Source organism: Capricornis sumatraensis, chromosome 2 (genome assembly GCF_032405125.1).
Source record: "Capricornis sumatraensis isolate serow.1 chromosome 2, serow.2, whole genome shotgun sequence".
NCBI lineage: Eukaryota > Metazoa > Chordata > Mammalia > Artiodactyla > Bovidae > Capricornis > Capricornis sumatraensis.
Window position 1 is genome coordinate 116,979,558 of NC_091070.1, and position 24,207 is coordinate 117,003,764.

At 53.1% G+C, this 24,207-nt stretch overlaps 3 protein-coding genes across 8 annotated transcripts; 1 reads left to right on the top strand and 2 right to left on the bottom strand.

Annotated features, from left to right (window-relative positions):
• Positions 1 to 438: 438 nt before the first annotated feature.
• Positions 439 to 6,447, bottom strand: FLAD1 (flavin adenine dinucleotide synthetase 1). 2 transcript variants are annotated; one of them, XM_068965352.1, is made up of 8 exons: positions 6,416 to 6,447; positions 5,726 to 5,950; positions 3,467 to 4,181; positions 2,387 to 2,534; positions 1,833 to 1,931; positions 1,565 to 1,754; positions 734 to 807; positions 439 to 629 (listed from the first exon to the last, which is right to left on the bottom strand). In XM_068965352.1, exons 2-8 carry the CDS (start codon positions 5,804 to 5,806, stop codon positions 494 to 496), a joined length of 1,443 nt encoding a protein of 480 aa, XP_068821453.1. In that variant the 5' UTR covers positions 5,807 to 5,950; positions 6,416 to 6,447; the 3' UTR covers positions 439 to 493. The 2 variants fall into 2 exon arrangements, with proteins under 2 accessions (XP_068821453.1, XP_068821452.1); XM_068965351.1 differs by having other exon boundaries at positions 3,437 to 4,181.
• A 2,447-nt stretch (positions 6,448 to 8,894) lies between these two features.
• Positions 8,895 to 12,737, bottom strand: CKS1B (CDC28 protein kinase regulatory subunit 1B). The gene is made up of 3 exons (XM_068966079.1): positions 12,609 to 12,737; positions 9,977 to 10,104; positions 8,895 to 9,386 (listed from the first exon to the last, which is right to left on the bottom strand). The coding sequence occupies exons 1-3, from the start codon at positions 12,665 to 12,667 to the stop codon at positions 9,334 to 9,336; spliced, it is 240 nt and encodes a 79-aa protein (XP_068822180.1). The 5' UTR covers positions 12,668 to 12,737; the 3' UTR covers positions 8,895 to 9,333.
• A 307-nt stretch (positions 12,738 to 13,044) lies between these two features.
• SHC1 (SHC adaptor protein 1) lies at positions 13,045 to 23,533 on the top strand. Of its 5 annotated transcripts, XM_068966178.1 has the most exons (14): positions 13,045 to 13,158; positions 13,983 to 14,131; positions 16,673 to 16,840; positions 17,388 to 17,458; positions 17,974 to 18,037; positions 18,195 to 18,314; positions 18,591 to 18,644; positions 18,832 to 18,883; positions 19,043 to 19,169; positions 20,125 to 20,323; positions 20,410 to 20,479; positions 20,554 to 20,688; positions 20,853 to 21,091; positions 21,908 to 23,533. In XM_068966178.1, the coding sequence occupies exons 3-14, from the start codon at positions 16,676 to 16,678 to the stop codon at positions 22,034 to 22,036; spliced, it is 1,425 nt and encodes a 474-aa protein (XP_068822279.1). In that variant the 5' UTR covers positions 13,045 to 13,158; positions 13,983 to 14,131; positions 16,673 to 16,675; the 3' UTR covers positions 22,037 to 23,533. The 5 variants fall into 5 exon arrangements, with proteins under 5 accessions (XP_068822279.1, XP_068822283.1, XP_068822280.1 ...); XM_068966182.1 differs by lacking the exon at positions 13,983 to 14,131 and having other exon boundaries at positions 13,051 to 13,158; XM_068966179.1 differs by lacking the exon at positions 13,045 to 13,158 and having other exon boundaries at positions 13,544 to 14,131.
• Positions 23,534 to 24,207: the final 674 nt, after the last annotated feature.

A 24,207-nucleotide genomic window follows, 5' to 3' on the forward strand; every position in this document is an offset into this window, starting at 1 on the left:
GGGTCTAGCACAGGGAAGGTTCTGGGCCCGAGAATGGGCTGAGTCAGCCCTTGTGCCCAGGGATGCTGGGATGGGGTTAGTAGTAGAGCCTGGCCACTCCATCTTTCATCCTCCATGGCCAGGCCAGCTCAGCTTCCCTTCTTCCAGCCTGGGTCTTGAAACCCTGGGTCTACTGCCTGGTTGTCCCTCCCCCCACCCCCCAGGGTTGGCACTGCTCCCTGCTTCTGCCCTCTATTGGGCTCCTGCTGAGGCTGGCACTGAAAATCATCAGTGAGAGCTCCTTTCCAGCCTGCTCTGCCCCCCATCCCCCTTAGAGTGAGCAATGGGGGCTCCGAGCTGCCAGGGCCTGGCTTCCTTTTGCTTCTCCCGTTCCCTGAAGCAGGAAGACAAAGGCACAGCCAGAGCAACAGGCACAGGAGAGGTGGTTTATTGACAGGTTAGACCCCAGGGTGGCCTCCTTCCTTCCCTCCTTGGAAAGGGCAGGAGTGGGCCGTCATGTGCGGGAGTTCCGCTCCTCGTCTTCGTTCTCAAGCAGGTAGGCCGGACGGTAGGTGGGCTGTCCTCCTGGGCTCAGGCACTTCAGGGCCGGGTTCCGTACTGTGTTCTCCCGGCTCCCCAGTGACGTGTAGCTGGGTGGGGGGTGGAGGGTATGGTGGGTTTGCAGTGGGGTTGGTGTTCCCAGTCCCAGCACCCTCATGTCTTCCACATACCCATCCTGTTCCCCCAACCTTACCCTCTGTCATACAGGATACAGTAGGGGACAAACAGTTGGCGCAGAAAGTCCCAGATGTCTCTGTAGGTCCAGTCCTGGGAGGCCAGCGTCAGAGCAGAGTCACAAATACTCCCCCTCCCACATCTACCCTCATCTACCTGGGAAAGGGCCTATCCCGGTTCTTTTGCTCCCCTAGCCTCTGAGGGAGGGCCTGCTACTAAACTCTCTGGTACATCTTGCTCTGTGTACGCCAATCAATGAGAGAAACCATCCCTCCCCTCCCCATTCTCAGTCTACCCTCCACTGGCATGTAATTTCCAGGAGGAAAGGGAGAGGCTGTTTAAGGCTATTTGTGTAAGCCTGTGCTGTCCATTAGAACTTTCTGCAATGATGGAAATGGTCTGTATCTATGCTGTCTAACATGGTAGTTATTGGACATAAGGCTAGTACAACATACAACTAAGGAACTGAAGTTTGAATTGTATTTAATTTACAAATTGAGATATAATTCATAAGCCATGATATTCATCTTTTTAAAGTATACAATTCAACTTTTTAAAGCAATTTATATTTCATTTCAGTTAATTACAATTCAAGTGTAAATAAATGGCTCACGGCTACCATATTGGACAGCACAGGTCTAAGACACTGTTTGGTCCACAATGCTTGCTGTTGAATTAGTGCTCAATAAAACCTGATCAAAAGGCTGAACGAACAAATACCACTGCTGCCCTTGGCTGATGGGGCCATTTCATCCAAGCCCAAGGGTCTAACCCTCCCACCCCAGGAAGCCAGGGTGCAATGACTGACAGGGGACAGGAGACTGAAGGTGATAAACCCCCTTCCCCATACCAGGAGTGGGTTGATGCGCATGAATGCAGGCCAGCCTGGGTCAGTGGGGCTGAAGGGGCAGAGGCTGCGGGAGTAGGGGTCAGTGCGGCGGGTGCCCATCAGCACAGCCTCCAGCTGGGGGTGCCGTGACTGCAGCTCACTCAGGGCCTGCTTCATGTCTCCCTCAGCCTCCAGCACCTGCAGATTGTACCTGAGGAAGAGTGCCGGGAGTCAGGAGTAGGCCCTCCCAAGTCTCTCTGGGATCCCAAATCTTCAAGGCCCCTAGTACCTCTTGATGGTGTCCTGTAGAAACTGCTCCAGCTCAGGAAAAGGGGAGATGCTGCGGATATACAGGATCTGGAGGGGCTCCTGAGCATCAGGGCACTTCCTGGAGAGGGGGCAGGATCCATTGGCTTGCCAGGTTAGGCAGGGAAACACTCCCCAGAGAGCTTGCTCTGTTCCCTTTGGCCACTGGAATAGACACCCTCTCCTCCCTTTTCCTAGTCCTTCTCATCTGAAGGGAAGAATCCATTTCCTCTGGCAAGCCCACTCTGGTTTCTCAAATCTGGAGCCCACACCCGTTTCTAGTATGTAGGCCTTACCTCCCAGACAGGACTGTGACCTCCCTGTGGTTGGGGAAGGTGGCTCGCACATCCATACTCAGGACCAGGCAGGTGGCAGATGCTCAATAAATATGGGGAGGATCGGAACTGAGAGGTAACTGTGGCTATCACCCTGCCAAGCCCCACTCAGACACCCCCCTTCCTTCCTGCTTCTTAGGATAGGGAACTAGCGAATGGGGCAGCTCTATCTCTGGGTTCTCCCCCGAGGGGGTGAGCTCACCTCTGCACTGCGGCGTGGAAGAGGTGCAGGAGGGCAGTGCAGTCCTTGCCTCCATTGAAGCCCACGCAGAGCTGGGTGAGGCTGTACTGAGCCAGGGCAGTCTCAATGGTCTGGAGGGCGCCTGCCACCTTCTCCCCCAGAGAAGACCCTGCCAGGCAGGCAGGGAAGAGGGCATCAGTTACATACATAGGGCTGTCAGAGGGCAGTGGGGGCCAAGCTGCTCTTGCTTAAGCCCCTCTCTATCTTCCCAGCGTTCAGTTCCTTCATCTGCCACCTGCCCCATTTAGCCACACCTTCACCTCAGTGTATTCCCTCGGGGGTCCTGGTTTCTTTTCATTCTCCTAAAGCTCATGCTGCTTCCTTCCCTCTTTCACAGCTTCCTTTTGCCCATCTCCTGGTCTAACCAAATTCTTGCGTGTGTGCGTGCTAAGTCGCTTCACTTGTGTCTGACTCTTTATGAACCCTACAGACCGCATCCCGCCAGGCTCCTCTGTCCACAGGATTCTCCAGGCATGAATACTGGACTGGATTGCTATGTTCTCCTCCAGGGGATCTTCCTGACCTAGGGATCAAACCTGCGTCTCTTAAGTCTTCTGCATGGGCAAGGGGGTTCTTTACCACTAGCGCCACATGAAAATCCTCATCACTCAGCTTATGTGTCACTCACCCAGGGAAGCCTTCTCCGACCCCAGATCAAGGCTGATCTCCCTGCTGTGGAACCCCCCTCATCACTGATCCCTCATGCACGATTACCTTTTTAACATTCCCCCTCTCCTGTTAAAACTCCTTGTCCAGAGCAGGGGTACCTCTGTCCTGTTGAGCTAAACCCCCAACACCCAGCACAATGTTGCTGAAAGGAGGTACTCAAGGAGGACCTTGACCTCCTCTCTGCTTATGGATTCAAATATCAACTGATATTTACTGGAAGAATGAATGGATCTGCTACCCTCTCTTGGATCTGCAGCAAGCCTTCAACAGCCCACTGCTCCTAAGACCCAGGGTGGCACCGGTGGTCTGCTGCCTTCTGCCCCTTCCCCAGGAGGCCCCTACCTGACTCAGTGAGTTTGTACACGGCCTCACCGGCCTGCTCCACGGCATTGGGCACGTAGGGGACCACTGATCCTTGGGGCAGACGGGCAGTCAGGTAGGCCAGGCACTCCTCCAGGGGCCCTTCTTCCTCCGAGTCCAGTGTCAGCTTCACCTGATAGTAGTTGCTGCCCCAGTCAGGGTAGGAACCCAGGCCAAGCCTGCGCCCAAAATGGGCCTGGGCCTCAGCCAGGATGGGGGCGATAGAGGCCTCGTTAGCTGCCACATACATTTCCCGCAAATGGAACTGAACAGCTGTGTTTTGGAACAGCCCCTTCAGCCCTTCCAGCACCCGACGAAGCAGCTCCGGAATTCCCGGGAAGAGGTAGACATTTCGGACGGAGACTAGTGGGAATCGGAAGGGGTGGCCAGTGCGAGGATCTGTGCCATAATGCAGGCGGGCAGAGGTGGGCACTCGCGACAGTTTTTCCCAGCCCGCCCCTCCTAGGGCCTTGATGGCCGCTTCCAGCTCAGGATGTGGCTTGAGCTCGTCCCCAAAGGCCTGGGCCACTGCCTCAAAGGTCACATCATCATGTGTGGGGCCGATGCCCCCTGCTGTGAGGACGTGGGTGAAGCGGCTGGAGAAAGCTGTGACCTCAGCTGCGATGGTGGCTACCTCGTCGGGTACCACAGAGACTCGGCACACCTGGACCCCCAGGGAACGCAGTGTCCGGCACAGAAAGTAGGTGTTGGTGTCTTGAGTGTGTCCCTGGGAGATTGGGGATGGGGAAGATGAGTGTGTCAGTGCTGTGGGGATGCAGGGCAAAGCAGGAAGGATCAAGCTGCAACTGCCTGCTGACGGAGCACTCTGCTCTTTGGGGGACACCCACCTCCAGCAGCCCACAAGCCCACACTGGGCCCAAGAGTGGGAAAATCCATGTGAAAGGAGTCAGGGGTAATGTGATCCACCTTGGGCTTCCATCTCTGCGCTTGGACCTTGACCCCCTCTCTGCTTATGGATTCAATTAACAGTTTTATGTGGACCACTCATCCACTTCCTCATCAGCCCTGACAGTTTCAGTCCCCTGGCCCCAAGTGCTTAAGGGCATCTTCAGATTCCTGGCCGTTGTCATTTTGGTCAGTGGCATCCTCAGACACTGTCTGCAGCCTGTCAGGCTCTTCATGCTGTCAATTCTACTTCTGAAATGTCTCTCCATCTGCTCTCTTCTTTGTTCCTACTGCCACCAAACAGGTCCTTGGCACTTTTCACCTGGATGGTGGCAACAGACCCCTGGCCAGGCTCCCAGTGTCCTGCCACAGCACTCTGCCCTAGGCCTCCGCAGCAACCTTCCTAACATGTCACTGTGATTGTGTCACTCTTGGCTCAAAAGTCACTTGTTATTTCCAACCATATACAGAATAAAGTTCAAATTCCTTTGCAGAATATTTGAGGCTGTGTGTCTGTGGTGTGTACGCACTCTTCTTTTCCAGCCCCATCTCCTTCTACTTCTCTACAGAGTTTAGTGGTTAAGGTTGGCTCTGGAGTAAATGCAAATCAAGCTGGAATCCCACCTACCACTTACTAGCTGTTCAGGGAAAGCTTCTCAACGTTTCTGAGCCTGTCTTATTATTTATTCATTTAGATTTGTAATAAAAGTACCCACATCACAGGGTTGTTGTAAGGATTAGGAAAATCACATGTGATGTAATACAAGCACACTGCCAGGCCCTAGTAAGCAGGTTTGTATTACTATTACAAACCTGATGCCCATCATGACCTCTAGTGAGACTTCCCTGATCATTCAGAAGAGATTTCCCCCTTCTAGTACTTTCCTTCTATCTCTCCTGAATGCTTTGGATCATTTTTCCAAATAGGCTGGACATAACTCTGAAATAATACATGCACCTGCACCTCCTATACACGCTGGACTCCTTGTCATTTCTGTAAAGGTCCTCCTCCCCCTACCTGCTGCTGCTGCTAAGTCGCTTCAGCCATGTCCGACTCTGTGCGACCCCATAGACGGCAGCCCACCAGGCTCCCCCGTCCCTGGGATTCTCCAGGCAAGAACACTGGAGTGGGGTGCCATTGCCTTCTCCATACTGCTTGGCAATTTGTAGGGACTTTGCTACAAGTTTTTCAACAGAGTAATCGAAAGAATAAGGGTCACTTTTCCGCCAATATCTTGGACTCACTCCAGGGCCCTACTGCAGCAAGAGGGCTCCCACCCTGGTTCACCCTCCCTCAACAGAACGTGGGGCAAGCTCCCAAGGACCGGAGAATTCTGCCCCTCCCCCCTCCTGTCCCAGACACACCTTGAGGATCTCATCTCCAACAATGATGATGCCCGCCGTCACGCTGCGCCCTGGCGGAGGTTCAGAGGCCCTAGACGCCATGGTCCCGCTTTCTCTGCCCCTCTGGAAGGCCCTCCAGTAGCCACCCAGACCCCCAAATAGGGGTCGCAAGCACTGGGGGCCAGCCAGGTCTACAGGGCACTGAGGGTCACAGCCTGGGAAGAGGGATTCCGGGGTGGAGGGAACCTGGAGGAGCCAGAAAGGACAATGGGGAAGAGGAGGAGTGCACAGTTTTCCTCACCAGGCCCTTGACAATCGACTCCTTTATCCCTGTCCGTTTAATAAACGTGTTCTTAAACTCTAGCCCATACCTCTTTTAATGTCTTCTATGCTCCGTCCTAGTCTCCTTAAAATGTCCTCTTCCGAACCTACCACTTAAAAATGTCTTCTGTCTGCAGAGCTCGGCTTCTCTAGGGTCGACTCTATCCAGGGCATCTGTGCTTTTATATTTATATGTCTCTTCTCTTTGGGGCACCTGTCCCTTTAAATGTCTACCTTATCCTGGGCCTTGGCCCCTTTAAATGCGTTCCCTCCTTCCACCACCGACCAGAACTCAGCAGCCTTCTTCTGCAGGCTTCCACACCCTTTCTAGCCCAGAATCCTGTCTTTTCCCGCCACGCTTCAGATTGCTGAGCTCTTCCAGGTTCTCACCTGCCTCTTACCCCTTCACCGGGTCTTTCCCTCTCTCCTTCCCTCCTGTCTCGGGGCAGCTTCCGTACTCAGAGTCCCGCCTCAGACTCACCTCATGTTAATTGGTTATTTTGGCCGTCGCTCAGACTACTTCTATGGCTCCATTGGTGTAGTCCACCATCGCTCGCGAGCTTTAGCCAGAGGGCGGGAGTGGTGCTGGGTTGTTATTGGCGACAACCACGTGGCCACCCTCACCCGGAAGCGAGGGGGCTGGGCCTTAGCCGGGGGGCGGGGCTTTTCTCTCAGGAAAGAACCTGAGGAGTGGAAGGAGCCGAGGGGGCTGGAGGGGTTCTAAGGTGTTTGTGATGCTCCCTGCTGGTGCTGGAAGTAGAGACGCTTGACTCTAACCTCCGCTCAGTGTTCGAATTCTTGCGTGCACATACTATCTGTTACTCGTGATCCCTGACTCATTCTGAGGGGTCAGGGGCTGGCACTGGTGTCAAAGGGGATTTTACACTGTAGCAAGTGGAAGTTGGACACCAAGAAAAATTGTCAAGATTGCCTGTGAGCTAATGAGATCCTGGTGGTGAGCTTTTATTGTGTGGAACTTTCATTTGTCTCTGTTATAAACGATAAAGCTAATTACTTCAACTTTTTTGACAATGAAGTCTTGCCCCACCTTGTTCCAGATGGTGCTTTAAACATAACCCCTCCCAGTTAATCGGTCTTGTAGGTCCAAGTGAGGGCAGCGACAAAGGGAGGGCCACATGTCCACTTTGGATTCTCAGCTTCCACTTGTTTTACTCGTCTCTGGTCTAAAAGTACTTAATACTCCTGCCAATCGTCTGGGGTTCTTTTTAATATGCTGATTAAATCTACAGGATTCTGGCCGTTTGGGTGGGGCCAGAGATCTGCATTTAACAAACCCTCCTGTCATGCTGATGCCATTGCTTTTTGTAGTAAAGGTCTAAAATTTCACGTGGAGAACTACTGAGCCACACCTGCCTCATTTTACTCTCCTAAAACCCCTCTGAGAGAGATATGCCCATTTTACAGATGGGCAACAGGCTCAAAAAGGTGAAGAGATGTTACACAGAAACCACAAAAACACTACAGTCAATGACAGAGCCAGGCTTCTAGAACCTTCAAGTAATAAGCCCGGTTTTGTTTTTCCAATTAAGGGAGTCTTGGCTCTCAAAAAACAAACCTGGGCTGTCCTAATGGCATAAGCCATATGCTACAGTATCTTTCTTAATAATCATGGTGATATTTGACAAGCCCCTCCCTGAAATGCCTCCTCCCTACCCCTCAACATCAGCTCCGAGTCTTTTAGTGGGTTCTCAAACATAAGTGTGCACCAGAATCACCTAAAGAGCTTGTTAAAATGTCACTGTGTCCAACCCTCAGAGTTTGATTCAGTAGGTCTAGCAGCAGCAGCAGGGTGGAGTCCAAGAATGAGCACTTCTAAGGAGTTTCCAGGTGATACTGATGCTTCCGGACCAGGGACCACACCTGAACTACTGCTGACTACTACTGCTCTCGGAATGAGTGAAAGATTAAGAGAAAGTGGGAAGATTAATCTCACTTACTTAGCACTACTATTAAAAGTAGAAGGTAAGCTATTACTTGGCAAAATGTCTCTTAAATATCCACAGTTTACAACCGTTTCCTCAAAGCTCAGTGCAGTAACTACCTGTTTAAGAATGCTCGAAATCCCCTTATCCAGGCCATACCCTAGACCAATTAAGTCAACTTCCCTGGGAATGACTCAGGCATCAGCACTTTAAAGCTACTCAGGTGATTCCAATGTTTGGCCAAAGTGAGAACCACTGAAAACATCCCCAAACCACTCTGGAGTGAACAGGCCATAGGTATGCAGGAGCCTTAGGCTGGTCAAGAAGTGGAGTATACTAGCAGCCTCACTTTACCCTTGTTAAGTGTAAAGTCTCTTTGTGACCCTATGGACTATAGCCTGCCAGGCTCTTCTGTCCATGGAATTCTCCAGGCAAGAATAGAATACTGGAGTGGGGTAGCCATTCCCTTCTCCAGAGGATCTTCCCAACCCAGGGATCGAATCTGGGTTTCCTGCATTGCAGGAAGATTCTTTACCGTCTGCACCACCAGGGAAGCCCCAAGAACCCTTGAGTGCCCTTCAGAAAAAATCAGACTATGTTAATGGCAGTACCCGACCATAGAAAACAACTGATTTGTTTTGATGAGATGATGTTGTCCTATATAACCTCTCTTAGGCCTGTAGTTAGAGTGAAATGTATTTCAGTAGATATTTGACAGCAAAGTCTACTTAAAGTAGGTTACAAACCAGTTACTTCAATGTTGAAACAAACCTCAATGTTAACAAAGAGCTGAGCTTCATTATCTTACTGGAGGGCATATAATTAGAACCATGATAGTGAGGGTGATGCCCTGAGAGGACGGGTGAAAAAAAAACTTTAACAATTAGAGAATTAGATTATAAAAATTTCCTCTTTAATCAAGGCTTTTAACATGGAACAGATTTCTTGGAATAAAATGGAAAGTTTCCAATATACTGAAACATAAATCAACATACACACAACACCTGGCAGGAAAAAACCCCAAACAGCCAAGTTTACACAATCCTGTAATAGCCGTGGTCATATTCTCAGATGCTTTCTCCATCTGTCAAGCGTGTGCTGCTGGATTCAGAGCTCACGTAGGTTTTGGGGGTCACACTTAGCTGAGGCTGCAACCCAGAGAGCACTCACGCATCCAGCTGGGCTGTGGTCCTTCCTGTCAGTTCTGCTCAAGAAGCAAAGCAGTCACCAGCACATTCAGTGTATTGAAAATCCTTTAAATATCAAAGTGAGAAACAAGAAGGCAACACAATTATGTCATCAGGAAGATGTCAGCAAGTGAGGACAGCTGTGTAAAGCTTGAGGCTGAAAAGTGGCTCCCCAGCTTCATTTCTTTGGTTTCTTGGGCAGTGGCCGCCGGAACAGCAAGATGTGAGGTTCTGAAAGAGTGAGAGCTAAAGAGTAAGTGAAATCACACCATCCCATGCACAACCTATAGTGTGTCCCACTCCCACTTCCCAGCTATCACCACTTAGATCTTTGTAACTAAATGAAGAGTTAAGCATATGGCCTTAGAAGCAGACCCAGAAGCCTGGCTTGTGTGCCAAGCACAGAATTGTTAATATCAGTTTTCTTGCTTTTTCTATAGCCCCGGGGTGTCCTTTATTAGTTTTGCCTGGTAGTTTGGTGTCTGGTGCCTTATCAAGAAATACACTTTCCTTGGTTTATTTGGAACACATCTCAGAATTCACTTTCTGATAGAGAATGAAGAAGAGGCCATAATCTCTACATCAAGATATATGTGGCCTTTAAATATATATATATTCTGATTAAATTACAGATTAAAGGAGTTTCCCCCCCCCCCCCCTCCAGTGACAGGTTGCATCTGAACCTCCCAGATACTTTATTTCTTATTTTTGGTCACTCCTGTTTTTCTAGATGGCTGGTGAGTTAAACCCATAAATCATCCCCACCTATCATTCCTTCATTTCCTTGGTCCTACATGGTTGCTTTCAGCCATTGCACTGACCTGGTTCATGGATCATATAATGGACCCATCCCTGACTCTGCTGAACACCAAGATTCCTCCATTCAGATTCAGACATCAAATGAGTTTTAGGGACCAGCTTGGCTATGTCCTTGGGCAACATGACATGCCTGTAATAGAAATGTGGGAAGGTGGGAAATTTGTATCAGAACTGGGTACAATCTATCAGATGAGGGGGCTAGCAGGTAAAGCCAAGACAGACAAGAAAAGAGAAACCAGTTTGTAATGGCAGGGAGTTTATAAATCTTATTGTAGTGCAAAGGCAGCTAGAAATAAAGCCCAAGTTACAGGCCAAGTTACGTAAATTCTCACGAAAGTATATTAGAAAGTACATATTAATGAATAACACCCGTGAATGAGTGCCAAAATTATAGCCACTTACAGTCCTCTAGTTGATTACTCTTAAACAATATAATGGGAGACCCAGAACACACACACAGACTGTTAATAATTAGGGGTGGTTCTGAACAGGGTTGTAAGAAAGGGAGAGAAGTGATTTCAGAGAGGAAAGGCCTATCAGGCAGTGCTGTGTGGAAGAGCCAAAACATAAAATCAAATAAATGGAGAAGGAAATGGCAACCCACTCCAGTATTCTTTCGTGGGGAATTCCATGGATAGAGGAGCCTAGCGGGCTATAATCCATGCGGTCGCAGAGAGTTGGACATGACTTAGCGACTAAACAACAACAAAGATATCTATTTATACATTTATACTTATATAAATTTCTATGGCCTATGTATAAAATGTCCACAATCCCCTCCCTTTTTAAGTTTTACAATTTACAATTTTACAAACACCTGAAGGCAAACATTTTTCTCATAATCCATTTGGTTACTAAATCTGAGATGACCTGAATTTATCTGCTGGTGAAATAAAGACTTTTTTACCCGCCCCTGTCACCAAGAATGAAATAGAAAAATCTTATCTTTTAAAATCTATCCTCATAAGTTACATTTTTCAACTCTGAAAGGATGTGCCACGAGACTTCTTTGGGGGAGACTCCATGCTTTCCTAACCAAGGATAAGTCTCCTTTTATAGCAAAGAAATTACTACTTGAATTGGGGTGACCCAGACTTGATTATGTTCAGTGAAACTGCACTGAATGCTCTCTCTGTGCTAAGTAAAAGGGATTCCACCCCCCCCCCCCCACCTGTAAGTCAATTCTGGTTTAAATGTCTGAAAACAGCTTACATCCTAATAAGCCCCTGGCATAAAGACTGGCTTCCAGGACTATTTAGACCAAAACAAAACAAACCTTTCCTTAAATCAAATATCACTGCCAAGACTTACATCCTCCAGAGGATGAAACTAGTGATGTCTCCCTAGCCCTGCAAAGACATTTTAAGCACACAATTTTAGTTAGCCTAGTTCAGATGTAGAGAACAGCTGAGGAAAAGAAAGTTAATTGGGTTCAAACAGGGCTGGAGTGTTTTTTTTCTTTTGGTCGGGCTTGTAGTTGCAATGTGTGGGACCTACTTCCCTGACCAGGGATTAAACCCAGGTCCCCTGCATTGGGTGTTTGCCATCTTAGCCACTGGACCACCAGTGAAATCCCAGGGCTGGGGATCTTTTCCCAAGGATTTGACATAAAAACAATGCAAACAGTGTTATTTGACAGCATACACCAAGTTCTCCAGAAGGCTCAGAGCCCTGCACTAGGCTCAAGAAACACACGAAAACCAAGCTTCCAGTTGTTTTAACTATTAATGCTTACTACAGATTAGTGGAATGCCAACATTTGTAAAATTCTTTGTGTTGCTTTATTTTCTAATCTAGAATTATGGACTTAAGAGTTTATCAAATGCAAACTCTGTATGGAGTCCTTTCTTTATCATGTTTGGTAAATCCTACATGCTCCCACCACAACCTACCTGTACATAGCTCTATTATACCAATTATCATCTTCTTTCTGAAGCCTGTCAGTATTTCCACATACTTTTTAGGTCTGTTTAAAGCAGGGACCATGGCTTATCCGTGTACTTTAGCAGAACACCTGAAACCTATAAACACTCCATAATTGCTTCCCAAGTAGATGCCCTTCAAACATTTGACGGTAATCTATTAGGGCCATATTAAGTCTTTCCTCAGTGGTCCTGGTCAGTTTTACTCCATTCCAGTTCCTCGAAGCCCCCCTTCCTAAAACAAATCAGACAACCACGCCCCTTTCCCATGGATTAATAACACTCAAGCTCTCTTAGAACTCTCCTCACTTTGAAGACTCGAAGAAAACTCAAGCTTCGCCTTTGCCACCTTCTCCCAGAAGGCTCTACGGTGTGGCTGTAATACAAGCAGTCTCAAGAAGGCAAGTTCAGTTTACTCAACTGAGGTGAGAGAATGGTCCAGAAACCCGCAAAGCTGAGGGTGGTCAGTATTCTAACATTCGAACACTCTAACCACGACCACCCACGCCTCCTTCCAAATTCGCTATCACTCTAGGGGTTTTTTTGATTGCCCCCTACCTTTCGCGCATGCGCCTCACACTCTCAACGCACCCATTCCCGTTAACCTCCCACGCATGCGCCAACTCTGCTGTTTCAGTCCCCGTTACCAACTTCTTGTGCCCTCAGTTGTCAAAACTCACGACCTTGATATTGCCCCCGCGCCGGCACTAACCGGTACTCGAACTCCTCGTCGTCGTATTTGTCCGAATAGTAAATTTGTTTGTGCGACATGATCACTCTGCCTGAGGACCTTCAGCCCCGCGCCGCCAACCTCCGTACAACTCCCAGCAGCACGCGCTCCCACCCTCTTTGGCCTCGCTTTCAAACACGCCGCCTGCGCTTTCTATTGGTCCCTCTGGCGGAAGGCGGGACAACCCCACCTTCAAGCCTCCGATTGGCTTAGGTTTCCTTCTACTCAAGTCCTCATTGGAATGAACATTGCTCAAGAATTGCCGTAAGTAAAAAATAGACGTTTTATTGGCTATCACTGCTACTGTGCGCGTCCGCGCACTGCCATTGGCTGATTCGGGAAAGAGGGACGGGTGAAGGAGGGACAATGAGGTACAGGGTCAGGGGTTAGTGAGGCCGGAAGTGAGTGAAATAAAGTTTCTCCAGGGAGGCTGGGCCCGGGGAGAAAGTTGGAGCGGCAACCTGAGGAGACAGTGGCGTGATCCGGAACCAAATCGCCCCGCGGTGCGGTGCGGAGACTCCATGAAGTCCTGGTGAGTTGGGACATTTTTCGTCTTAGGTGAATCACTTCTCTACCCCGGAACCCCTCTCCCGGGACCCTACTTCCGGTCTTCATTTACAAGTCCCGCCCTCTGCGACCCCCTCCCCGGAAGTCCCACCTCCCAACTTCAGGGGGCTCTCCGAACCCCGATTTATATTCCATTTACTGTCCCCAATCCTACCCTGTCGTCCAGCTTTCCTGGAAGTCCCACCCCCAGACATGCTTCCAAACCCCTGCATTAGTCCTTCCGATTCCCCGAAACCCCGCCTTCTCGAGACGATTCTCCGCTAACCCCTATCAAAAGCCTAGCTCCCAAAAGGGCAGAACCCTGCTACTCAAAGAACTATTCGAATTCGTGAGGCCACGCCTCCCTAAGGGTTCCGCCCCTTTAGAAGCCTCGCCCCTTCCTTAATCCACGTCGGATCGTCCAGAAGCCTCGCCTCCTGGGAGTCTCTGGTGCACGCGTCTTGAGGGGCCACGCCCCTTCAGGAGCGTTATCCCCGTTGGACCCTTGTCATCGCCTCAGGATCTTTGTCTTCAATCCCAGAAACTTCACCTGCTTGCGCTTCCTCGTTCCTTTTCTCTTTGGGGCCCTTGGCTCAGTTTTCCTGAGTTCTTAGGCTCCATTGGATAGGGTCAAAAGTTCACATCTCTGACTCTGAGGAGTAAGAGATTAGAGGCAGCCCTTTCCCTCTCCTTTAGCCCCTTCCAAGGGTGGACCTACTTGAAGGGGGCTGGACTTGGGGTTTGGCACGAGAGTGGGAGGGAGACTTGCTCACAGATTCCCTGCCCCACTCCCTGAGTTTCCCTTCCCAGGACCGACTCCACCCCAGAAACAGCTGTTTGTCTCATACCTGTACGACGGGAGCTGGGTAGGGCCGTGGATTTGTCGATGTGTGACATGTGGGTGTGACAGAAGAGAAAGTTTTCTACCACCTGAAGACGGTGGCTTGGAATGGGTGTAGGTAACAGTGTCCTTTTTGATGTTTGATTTTTTTTTTTTTTTTTAAGGGACTCTTCAGGCCCCACCACTTCTCTGGCTCTTCCCCTCCCCCAGACAGAGTTCTAGTCTGGGCATTTCTCCTGGTCCTGCTTGCCCAGCCTTCCCTGCTGGAAACATTCCTGAGGCTTTCGCCATTTCCTGCTACTTTCCGCCTCTCTTGCCTCCTCCTCCCTGCTGGGCTGAGAAGCCACATGCAACTTCTTCCCCACACCCAGTCGTTCAGATTCCCAGTAGCAATCTCCTTTCTTCCTTCAGATTGCCAATAGCAATCTCCTTTCTTCCTCCGTAAATTTAAAGAGCCCTACTTCCTCTTTCTTTTCTAAACATGCCCACACCTGTAGGTCATTCCTTGTCTCTGGATTCTGCAGGCACCCACAGAATGCTCACCTCTAAAGATAGGATATTCTGGTGTGTGTTTGTGTGTGTGTGGGGGGGTGGGGGGCGGTGAGGCTTTGGCAGAATACTTTCCTCATTCTCTGTTTCTGAGTGCTGAGGCCTTAGGAAACAAAGTGATAGATTTTCTTCTCAGGAGTGGTGCATGGAGTGGTAAAGCTCTCCTGGGTTGAGGACTACGGGGGCGGTGGTAAGCACAGTATCTAACATGTTTTCATTGTCAGGATTGTTAATCACTGTAATCACAATAATTTGCATTTTTTTAATATTCTGAAGTAAATTTAAAGATAGGTAATTCTGAGGTGAGCCTGGTGAGGGTATATGTATCTTTTACTACTACTTCTATTTGGTTGCTTTCCAACTTCCCCTGTGGCCTCCTGGAGCAGAGCTGTGGCAGGATGCTGTGGGTGGGAGGAATGAGTTTGGGACTGTTCCCTGTGTCCAGCCTCAATCCTCTTCTGGCACCCCTTTCTCATGAGCACAGATTTGACTTCTGCGCCTCTGTCCCTTCCTGGCCACTTCTCTTGGACAACCGTCGCACTGCCCCATCTCCTCTGGCCAGACTCTTTCCTTTGTATGAGGGGTATCATGCTCCTTGGTGGATACCTGCCCTCTCTCTGGTCACTACTAAAAAGGAGGGGTATGTGTTCACCTGGAGGTCTAGGGATCTGACCTTAGTGTCAATGCCCTGGCCACCCCTCACCCCTTCTGCCCTTGACAGCTTACTTTCCTGTGGAAGAGGGGGGCAGAAGAGTATTTGGCTTGGGCCTCTGCTCCTTGGCATGGTAGGCGCCATGCATGGAGAACAAGCCTCCACCAAACTGCCCTCTGCTCCAGCTCCTGCCCAGTGGCTCCCTGATGTGCCACCCAGGTTGGACTTTATTCCTCTTACTTTAGCAGCTTTGCCTTTCCTCTTGGCCCCTCCCTGCATCCACTGGGACCATGTCCTTCTTTTTCCCATTTCTTTAGCTCCCTCCACAGCTGTGATAGCCAAGGAGGCTAATGGCCCAGGCTCCCTAGGGCCACCACCCCTCTGTGGGGCAGTGGCGGGGGGGGGGGGGGGGGGGGGGGTGGGGCGCTGGGGCTAGAGGCTGAGGGAATTTGAGTGTTCAACCAGGACAGGAAGGGAATTGCTGAGTTCAGGAATCCCCTCCCTTTCCCACCCCCAGCTGCCTCTGTTTCCTCCCTTAACCTCCTCCTCGCACCGCCCCCCCATCCCCATCGTCCCTCAGCTTCCTGCTCCCTTTGGCCTACCCTTGTCCGGTCTGGATTGATCCAGACCTCCTCTTATCGCCCTCCTTTCCTTCTCACTCCTCCATCCTACCCCCCCCCCCCACTTTACTCCTCCCCCAGTTACTTGTCTGTTTGGTAGGGTGGGGGGACCAGGCAGGGGGACATGGATCCCTCTGCCCTGCGAGAGTTCTGGGTTGGGGCAGTGTTGGGGGCTCAGCCCCTCAGAGCCTGTGAGTCAGCACTGTCCTTGGGATTGGTCTCTCCCCTTAGCTCCCCGCCCCTGGGGAGGAGCTAGGCAGCTCTAGGTCCAGCCTGTTCTCTTCTCAGCCTGAGAAGAGGCTCCAGGCTGGGCGGGGATGGGGCCTGAAACTGTCTGGGTCTGAGCCGGGGAAGCCAGAGCTACTTGTCCCTCTCCCTCTCCAGGACCCTTGAGATCCCTGGGCCATAGAGGTCCGATCAGGCTAAGGGCCTGGGATGCCCCCTGCCTGGCCCCCTTGCCCTGACTGGCAGGGGGGCCAGGCTGGGCAGCAGCCTCCCTCTCACCCCAGCCATGGATCTCCTGCCCCCCAAGCCCAAGTACAACCCACTTCGGAATGAGTCTCTGTCATCGCTGGAGGAGGGGGCCTCAGGGTCCACCCCACCGGAGGAGCTGCCGTCCCCATCAGCCTCGTCCCTGGGGCCCGTGCTGCCACCTGTGCCTGGGGACGATAGCCCCACCACCCTGTGCTCCTTCTTCCCCCGGATGAGCAGCCTGAAGCTGGCCAGCCCAGCTGGGGGGCGCCCAGGCCCGAAAGGGGAGCCAGGAAGGGCAAACGAGGACGGGGAGGGGGTCGCAGGGGCAGTCACGCTGGACTCAGGCCCCCTGCCCCTCCTCCAGGACATGAACAAGCTGAGTGGAGGCGGCGGGCGCAGGACTCGGGTGGAAGGGGGCCAGCTGGGGGGCGAGGAGTGGACTCGCCACGGGAGCTTTGTCAATAAGCCCACGCGGGGCTGGCTGCATCCCAACGACAAAGTCATGGGACCCGGGGTTTCCTACTTGGTTCGGGTGAGTGAACATCCTCTCCCTCCCACTCCCTCCCGGACCCCTCCAGTTCCTCTGCTTACTAATCTCTTTCTCTCCCCCTGCTCTTCTCCAGCAACTCCCTTGGTTTCGGTGTCCTGTTTCTTAAACCTTTCTTGCCCCTTCTCCAATTCTCTCACCTCTTCCCTTCCAGCTCTGTCTGGGGCCCCTTCCTTCTGGTGACTCCCCTACCCCCACCCCGCCATGCTTAGCACAAAGCCCAGCACAAGCCCTTAGTAAGTGTTGGAATGAGTGACTCTTGACTATCCCCTCCAGTCTCCTCCCCGCTTTCTGGAGATGTCACTCCATCCCACCCGATGCCCGTCACGCCTTCCCATAGGCATGAGGTCCGCCTAGCTTGCCCTTCTCTCTTTGCCCCTCTTGTCCTGCATGTTGTGGGGTATATCCGTGGGCAGTGGCAGAACTTCTTCATCCTGACTTCCCTGAGGGACCAAGGAAGGAGAAGTCCCAGGGCCTTTTGTGAAGAGGTGGGGGGAGGTGGCTCACCGGTGTCCCCTGTCCCTCCCCTCAGTACATGGGCTGTGTGGAGGTCCTGCAGTCTATGCGCGCCCTTGACTTCAACACCCGGACTCAGGTCACCAGGTCAGTGGGGCTTGGGGGAGGAGCAGTCCCAGGATTCATGAGAGGTGGGGAGAATGGGCCACTTGGTGGTGCTAGTGATGGTTTATCTTTCGGTGGTAAAGGGGGTTGAGAGAAAGTTAGGGAAGTGAGTCTAAGTCTTAACGTAAAGGGGCAACTCTGACCTGGCTCCTTATTATCCAGCCCAGGGAGTTATGGGGGAGGTGGCAGAGGCAGCTAGCAGCTAGAGCTGGGGTGGAAAACGGGGGTAGCTGGAAGGTTGCTGCTGCCTTTGGGAAGGGGATGGGACATTTGGTAGCTAGAAGAGGGTGGGGCCAGACCCGTTGAGGCCCTAACCCAATCAGCCAGGAAGCGGCCTCTCAGTGTCATCAAATATTAAAGGCCCTTAATTCAATCCACCACGACAAAGAGCCTGGAGTGCCCCTGGAGTCTGGCCTGGCCTTCCCCTCCCCCAGCCCTGTGGCGGCCCCAGCCGAGTGGGAGGCAGGCTCTGGGTCTGAGTATCCCTCTTTCCCCAGGGAGGCCATCAGTCTGGTGTGTGAGGCTGTGCCGGGTGCTAAGGGGGCAACAAGGAGGAGAAAGGTACCTGGGGTCTGTGGGGCTAGGGATGCTGGGAGATGTGGAGGAGCAGCGGGAAGGCTAGTGTGGGGCAGGTGGGGAGAAGTCCAGAAGGCAGGAGTGTGGGGCTTTCCTGGTGTGGGGGACCCCCAGCTTCTGAGACCCTTGGGCCCTCCCCTAGCCCTGTAGCCGTCCACTCAGCTCCATCCTGGGGAGGAGTAACCTGAAATTTGCTGGAATGCCAATCACTCTGACCGTCTCCACCAGCAGCCTCAACCTCATGGCCGCAGACTGCAAACAGGTTGGTGGGGTGAGGCGGCGGGGGTGGGGTGGGCAGAAACATCGATGGGAGGGCTAAACGGGAACCTAGTTATGAGGGTAAGACACTGGGAGAGAAGGCTTGGGAGCAGTGGAACAGTGGGGAAGGAGGAGATTAAGAGAACATGCGTTGAGAAGCCAAAAGGATGCGACTGGGATGCCAGGCTCTTGGGCCAGTTGTGGGCGGTGCCCAGTAGACTCTGAGGCTGCCTGATGCCCATCGTTCCCTTCCTTCTCCACCCTCTGCCCTAACCCTCAGATCATTGCCAACCACCACATGCAGTCCATCTCGTTTGCATCCGGCGGGGACCCGGTGAGTTGGGGAATGGAGCTTAGGTGGTGGGAGGAGAGTAGGGGGCTAGGGATTGGGAGGACACTGGCAAGAGAAGTGAGCCTGCTAGGATTGAGGCAGTGTCTGAGAAAGGGGCTTGAAGGGGTCAGGAGTGGGGTGGGGCTGTACATTTTAGCTAACTGGCCTCTTCTGCCTCTGTCCACCCCAGGACACAGCCGAGTATGTTGCCTATGTTGCCAAAGACCCAGTGAATCAGAGAGGTGAGGTGTGGATGGGGAGCACTGGGTGGGGCTGGCTGTCCAAGGGGCAGGTGAGCAGGACCCAGGGGCTCCTCCTGCCGAGGGCCCCATCTGCGCTTCCTCCCAGCCCCACGGTCCCCCCGCCGCCCAGCTCCCTAACAGCCTCTGCTGCACCCCCAGCCTGCCACATCCTGGAGTGTCCCGAAGGGCTCGCTCAGGACGTCATCAGCACCATCGGCCAGGCCTTCGAGCTGCGCTTCAAACAGTACCTCAGGAACCCACCCAGGCTCGTCACCCCCCACGACAGGTGCGCGGGGGAGGCAGGTGGGGGCCGGGGGGCAGCCCACTCCCGGGGGCCCCAGACCAGAACTGGAAAAGGAGGCCTGCTCTTCCACAGTCCAGCTCAGAAAAGGGCAGGGAAGGAAATAACCTGCGTGCCCCTGCTTCCTGCTATTCTTAAGTTTCCTGTGGCCGGCAGGAAGGTGCTCCGTGGCCCTGCCCGCTGCAGGGCCAGCTCTTCCCGTCGGGCGCCCGTGGCGGGGCTGCAGTGCAGGACGTCCAGCTTGTCCCTGGCTGGACGGGCTTCTCTTTTCCCAGCTGTCTCGTTTCTGGTCTGTCTTTTTGTGCTTCTGTCTGTACGTAGTTTAGTTCTTCACGTTCTTGCCTCTAGAAGCCATCAAGAATTTGGGCAAGGGAGGATGGCTCTTTCCTGAGATGGTCACGTTTCCCACCTCAGACCAGTAGGATCGAGTATTTAGAGGAGGTGTTGGGATATTCTAGGGCACCCCCTCCCTGGTTGCTTGGTGCCTCCCCTCCCTCTTGGGAGACCGCGTGACGATCAAGGGCATGACATTAAGGCAAACTCTGAATTGACACTCGGCTCCACCAGTAGTGGTGGTGGTTCAGTCGCTAAGTCGTGTCCAGCTCTTTGCGACCCCATGGACTGCAGCACGCCAGGCCTCCCTGTCCTCCACTATCTCCCAAAGTTTGCTCAAACTCATATCCATTGAGTCGGTGATGCCATCTGACCATTTCTTAGTTGTGTGACCAAAGTCTTTTTATCCCTGATCATCATTTTCCTCACCTAAAAAACTGGAGAAGGAAACAGTATCTGCTTTATTGGTTGCCCAGAGAGTGAAATGATTATACGTGAAACACCCATCCTCAGGCCTACCCCTCAGGGAATGCCCAGTACGTGACCACTGTTCCGTTCTCCCTCCGTCCTCCCGTCCACACTCCTTTCTCCCTCCTGTCTCTCTCAGGATGGCTGGCTTTGATGGCTCAGCTTGGGATGAGGAGGAGGAAGAGCCCCCTGACCATCAATACTATAATGACTTCCCGGGGAAGGAACCACCTCTCGGGGGTGTGGTGGACATGAGGCTTCGGGAAGGAGCCCTCCCAGGGGCTGCTCGACCCACTCCACCCAGTGCTCAGACCCCCAGCCACCTGGGAGCCACGCTGGTATGTTGCTTGGATGGAGGCGGGTGGGGCTTGGATGGGAGCAGCTGGTTAGGGCCTCTGGTTTCACTCTGTCTTGGTCCCTGCAGCCTGTGGGGCAGCCTGCTGGGGGAGACCCAGAAGCCCGCAGACAGATGCCGCCCCCACCACCCTGCTCAGGTATGAAGGGGACTGAGGGGCAGAGGGGGAGTGAGAAGCAGGGCGGGGCCCCTCTAAAGCCTCCATTTCCTCAGCAGGCAGAGAGCTCTTTGATGACCCCTCCTATGTCAATGTCCAGAACCTAGACAAGGCCCGGCAAGCAGGGGCTGGGGCCGGGCCCCCCAATCCTGCCATCAATGGTAGTGCACCCCGAGACCTCTTTGACATGAGTAAGTGTGCCTCTCGCCTTTCTGTGTCTCCATCTTCTCACTTGATTCCTCCTCTTTTCCTGCCTCTCTGCCTTTTGCTTCCTGGCCTCCCCTCCCTAAAGGTCTGGGTCCTGAGCATAGGGTTGTGTCAGCTGCCTCTCCTAGCCCTCTCTCTGTATCCCCAGAGCCCTTTGAAGATGCCTTGCGAATGCCTCCACCTCCCCAGTCAACAGCCATGGCTGAGCAGCTCCGAGGGGAGCCCTGGTTCCACGGGAAGCTGAGCCGGCGAGAGGCCGAGGCACTGCTACAAGTCAACGGGGACTTCCTGGTGCGGGAAAGCACGACCACACCGGGCCAGTACGTGCTCACCGGCCTGCAGAGCAGGCAGCCCAAGCACCTGCTCCTGGTGGACCCTGAGGGAGTGGTGAGTGTGGCAGGGGTGTAGGTGGGCACGGCAGAAAGGAAGGCGCAGTACCCTACCCGTGGCTCTGATCCTGCCTCACTGCTTCCTAGACTTTGTCTGCTGGGCACCTCTGTCTGGGCCTCCCCTGTTCCCAGGTGTCTGGCACCTCCCTCGTCTAGTGGTTTAGAGTTCCTTCCCTTCTCACATCCCTCACCTGAGCTGTATTCCCTTCAGTCCTTGCCAGTCCCCAAACGTTGTGCCCTCGAGAGCTAGAAAGTGGTCATCTCACTAGTCCCTCATTTGACAAATAAGGAAACCATCCGCCAGAAGTTGTAGTGCTCTATGTCAGATGTCTAGAGGCGAAATATCCTGAAACTTTTCACAAGAGGAGCCAGGGGCCTCCCCAGCTCCTGCAGACTCAGGAGTCAGACCAGAGCCCTGTCTCCTGTCTGCGCCGCCCGCTGCCCCTCATGACTTCGCTCTTGTTTCTGCAGCAGTCTCAGCCTCCTTTGCATGTCTTTTTCTGTCCTGTGTATCTCTTCTTAGACATACCGCCCTCCTCCAGGTCAAGGAAGGAGTAGCTAGCCTTCAGTTTCACGACTTCCGGGCTCATGTCTGTTCTGCCTTTTCCCAGTTCACTGACTTGCCCATTCCCACATCTGTCTCCAGCTTCTCTTCCCAGAGAAGCCTCAGTGGTCAGAACTGAGAGCCCTCCCTTTCCTGCCATCTTCTTCTCCTGCCTCAACCCTCTTGACTATCCCAGCTTCCTCGGCCTTGGAGACTGAGATTTTATCTGACTCTTCACCTGAATCTACTTTCTCCCTTCCTACTCCCCAGGTTCGGACAAAGGATCACCGCTTTGAGAGTGTCAGTCACCTCATCAGCTACCACATGGACAATCACTTGCCCATCATCTCTGCGGGCAGCGAACTGTGTCTCCAGCAGCCTGTGGAGCGGAAACTGTGACCTGTTCCAGTGCTCTCTCTCAGAAGACGCCCTGCGGTCCCTTCCAACCTATTCCCTGACTCTTAGGACCTCACTTGGGAGTGTTCGTGGGCTTGGCCTTGTGTAGGACTGGGGATACTGTGAACACTGGGTTCAGCATGCAGCTGAGTGAGAAGGTTTGAGTCAGGAACCAGGGGTAGAGTCCTGCTTCTCCCCAAACCTCACCAAAGTATTAATGTATGGAGTGGCCCCCTTCCCTGGGCCTTTCCTGTGCCAACTTGATACCCTTTTCCCCAAGGTGGGTGCTGGAGGCCTGGGCAGGATGCTTCCTGGTAATGGAAGATGTTCTGTGGTGATAGGCCCAGTGGAGTAATCACCCTTTCAGGGAAGGGGAACTGAATCATACCTTTAGTCTATCCCTGGGCTCAGGGTACCCCAGACTCCTCAACAACCCTCCCTCCCAGCATTCAAATTTTGTGCCTTTGACCATCTCCTAGGTCTGAAGATATTTTATGCAAAGAGTTCTTGGGCCCCTGAAGTCAAGGATGGGGGTGCTGACAGCTTCTTGGCTTCTGGGACCCTGTCCTCTCCTCGCTCAGCACCTCCTCCAGTTTAGGTTGGGCCCGCAGAGGCAGGAGTAGCAGCTGTCCCCTCTCCCTGGGATGTGCAGCCCTTAAGAGACTGCCGCGGCGCCCTGCTCTCAGCCAGTGGGGAGATGGACCCCTCCCTTGCTCAGTGCCTCCTGGCCGGGGCCCCTCACCCAGGGCTCTGTATATACATTTCGTAAGCCACCCCCCCCCCCCACCATGTTGCATGCATGTTATACTCTACAGCCAAAGTACAGCCCTTCTTCCTGGCCTCTGCCCTGCCTCCCCCTGCAGGGGTGGTGAGGGGGGTGACGGAGCTGCCATCCCAGCTGGATTTGGTCGAGGTGGGAACAGGGGCATTGAGACTTTAAAGCAGTAGACAATCCCCAGATACCATCGGTAGGTTTGGAACTGCGTTTTTTATTTTATATGCATATATTTTAGGGCTGTAGATTTACTTTCCTAATTTGTTTTCCATAGCTTATTCCTGAGCACAAAATGATGATAATCGATGACATTTATACATCACCTCTTTGACTTTTTCAAAGCCCTTTTACGACTATTGGCATTTTCCTCACCCCGGCCTGTGGGGCAGTTGGAACCAGTAGCATTATCTTTTCTACCAGAGAGACCCAGAGAAGTGGAGTGTAAGCTAGGACCAGAGAAACTTGGCCCTCCCACTGCGAGGCGGGGAGCCAGAAGTTTGGCTGTTGGTTTCACACGAGGCGGGGTCACGGTTATTTAATCCCTTCTCCAGGCCTCGCCCTGCAGCAGCAACAGAGGAGCCGGTCCTGCTCTGTCTTTAGGCTTTGTAGATAAGGGAGAGTGGACTATCTAAATCCTCGCCTCCCTTTTGTTCTTTTCTTTCTGTTTGGATGTTTTCACGGGTCTCACTTATACCAAAGGGAAAGAATCTTCATTAAAGTCCATATTTCTTCTACCTCGGCCTCTAGGTCTCTGTCTCAGCTTATTGTTGGCTCTGGGCGCCCCCCACGGCAGGAGGAGAGGCCGGAGGCCAGACTCGGCCTCACCTGGACTCGCTTGGGTCGCGCTCGAGTGAGAGTGAGAACTTAGGGATTCTCGTAGGAGGGTGCGGCGGGGTGGGGCGTGCGGGGCCACCACGCCAGGGGATGTTCGAGTCTGCAGCGGGGACCGAGGCGGGGTGGGATCGCGGACAGCCCGACCCCAGGCGGCTCGGGCCAGCGTGCACCCCTGCGGCGGCCCCTCGGCGCGGGATGGTACGGCCCAGCCGCAGGGCCGACGGCTGCCGTCTTCCCTAGCGAGCCGGCACGCCGCGCTCCCGGGCTGGAGACGGCCTCCCCCAGGCTTGCGCCTTGGTACGGCCCTGCCCGCCCAGCGCTAGGGGGAGGGTCTGGCCCGGGCCTTGCTCCCCCTCCTCGCCGAGCGCAGTGGTGGCTGCCACGCCGAATTCCGCTTCCTGTGGCTGCGCTCGCTGGCGGGCGGTGAGGCAGGGTGTGCGTGCAGTTGGCGCCGCGGCTCGGCACCCCCGCCTCGCCGCACCTCGGGCTTGCTGCCGCGCGGGGGCCTGCGCCGCCCCGGCCTTCTCTTCCGGGCCATGGTGCAACCCGAGGGCGCGTCCGTCCC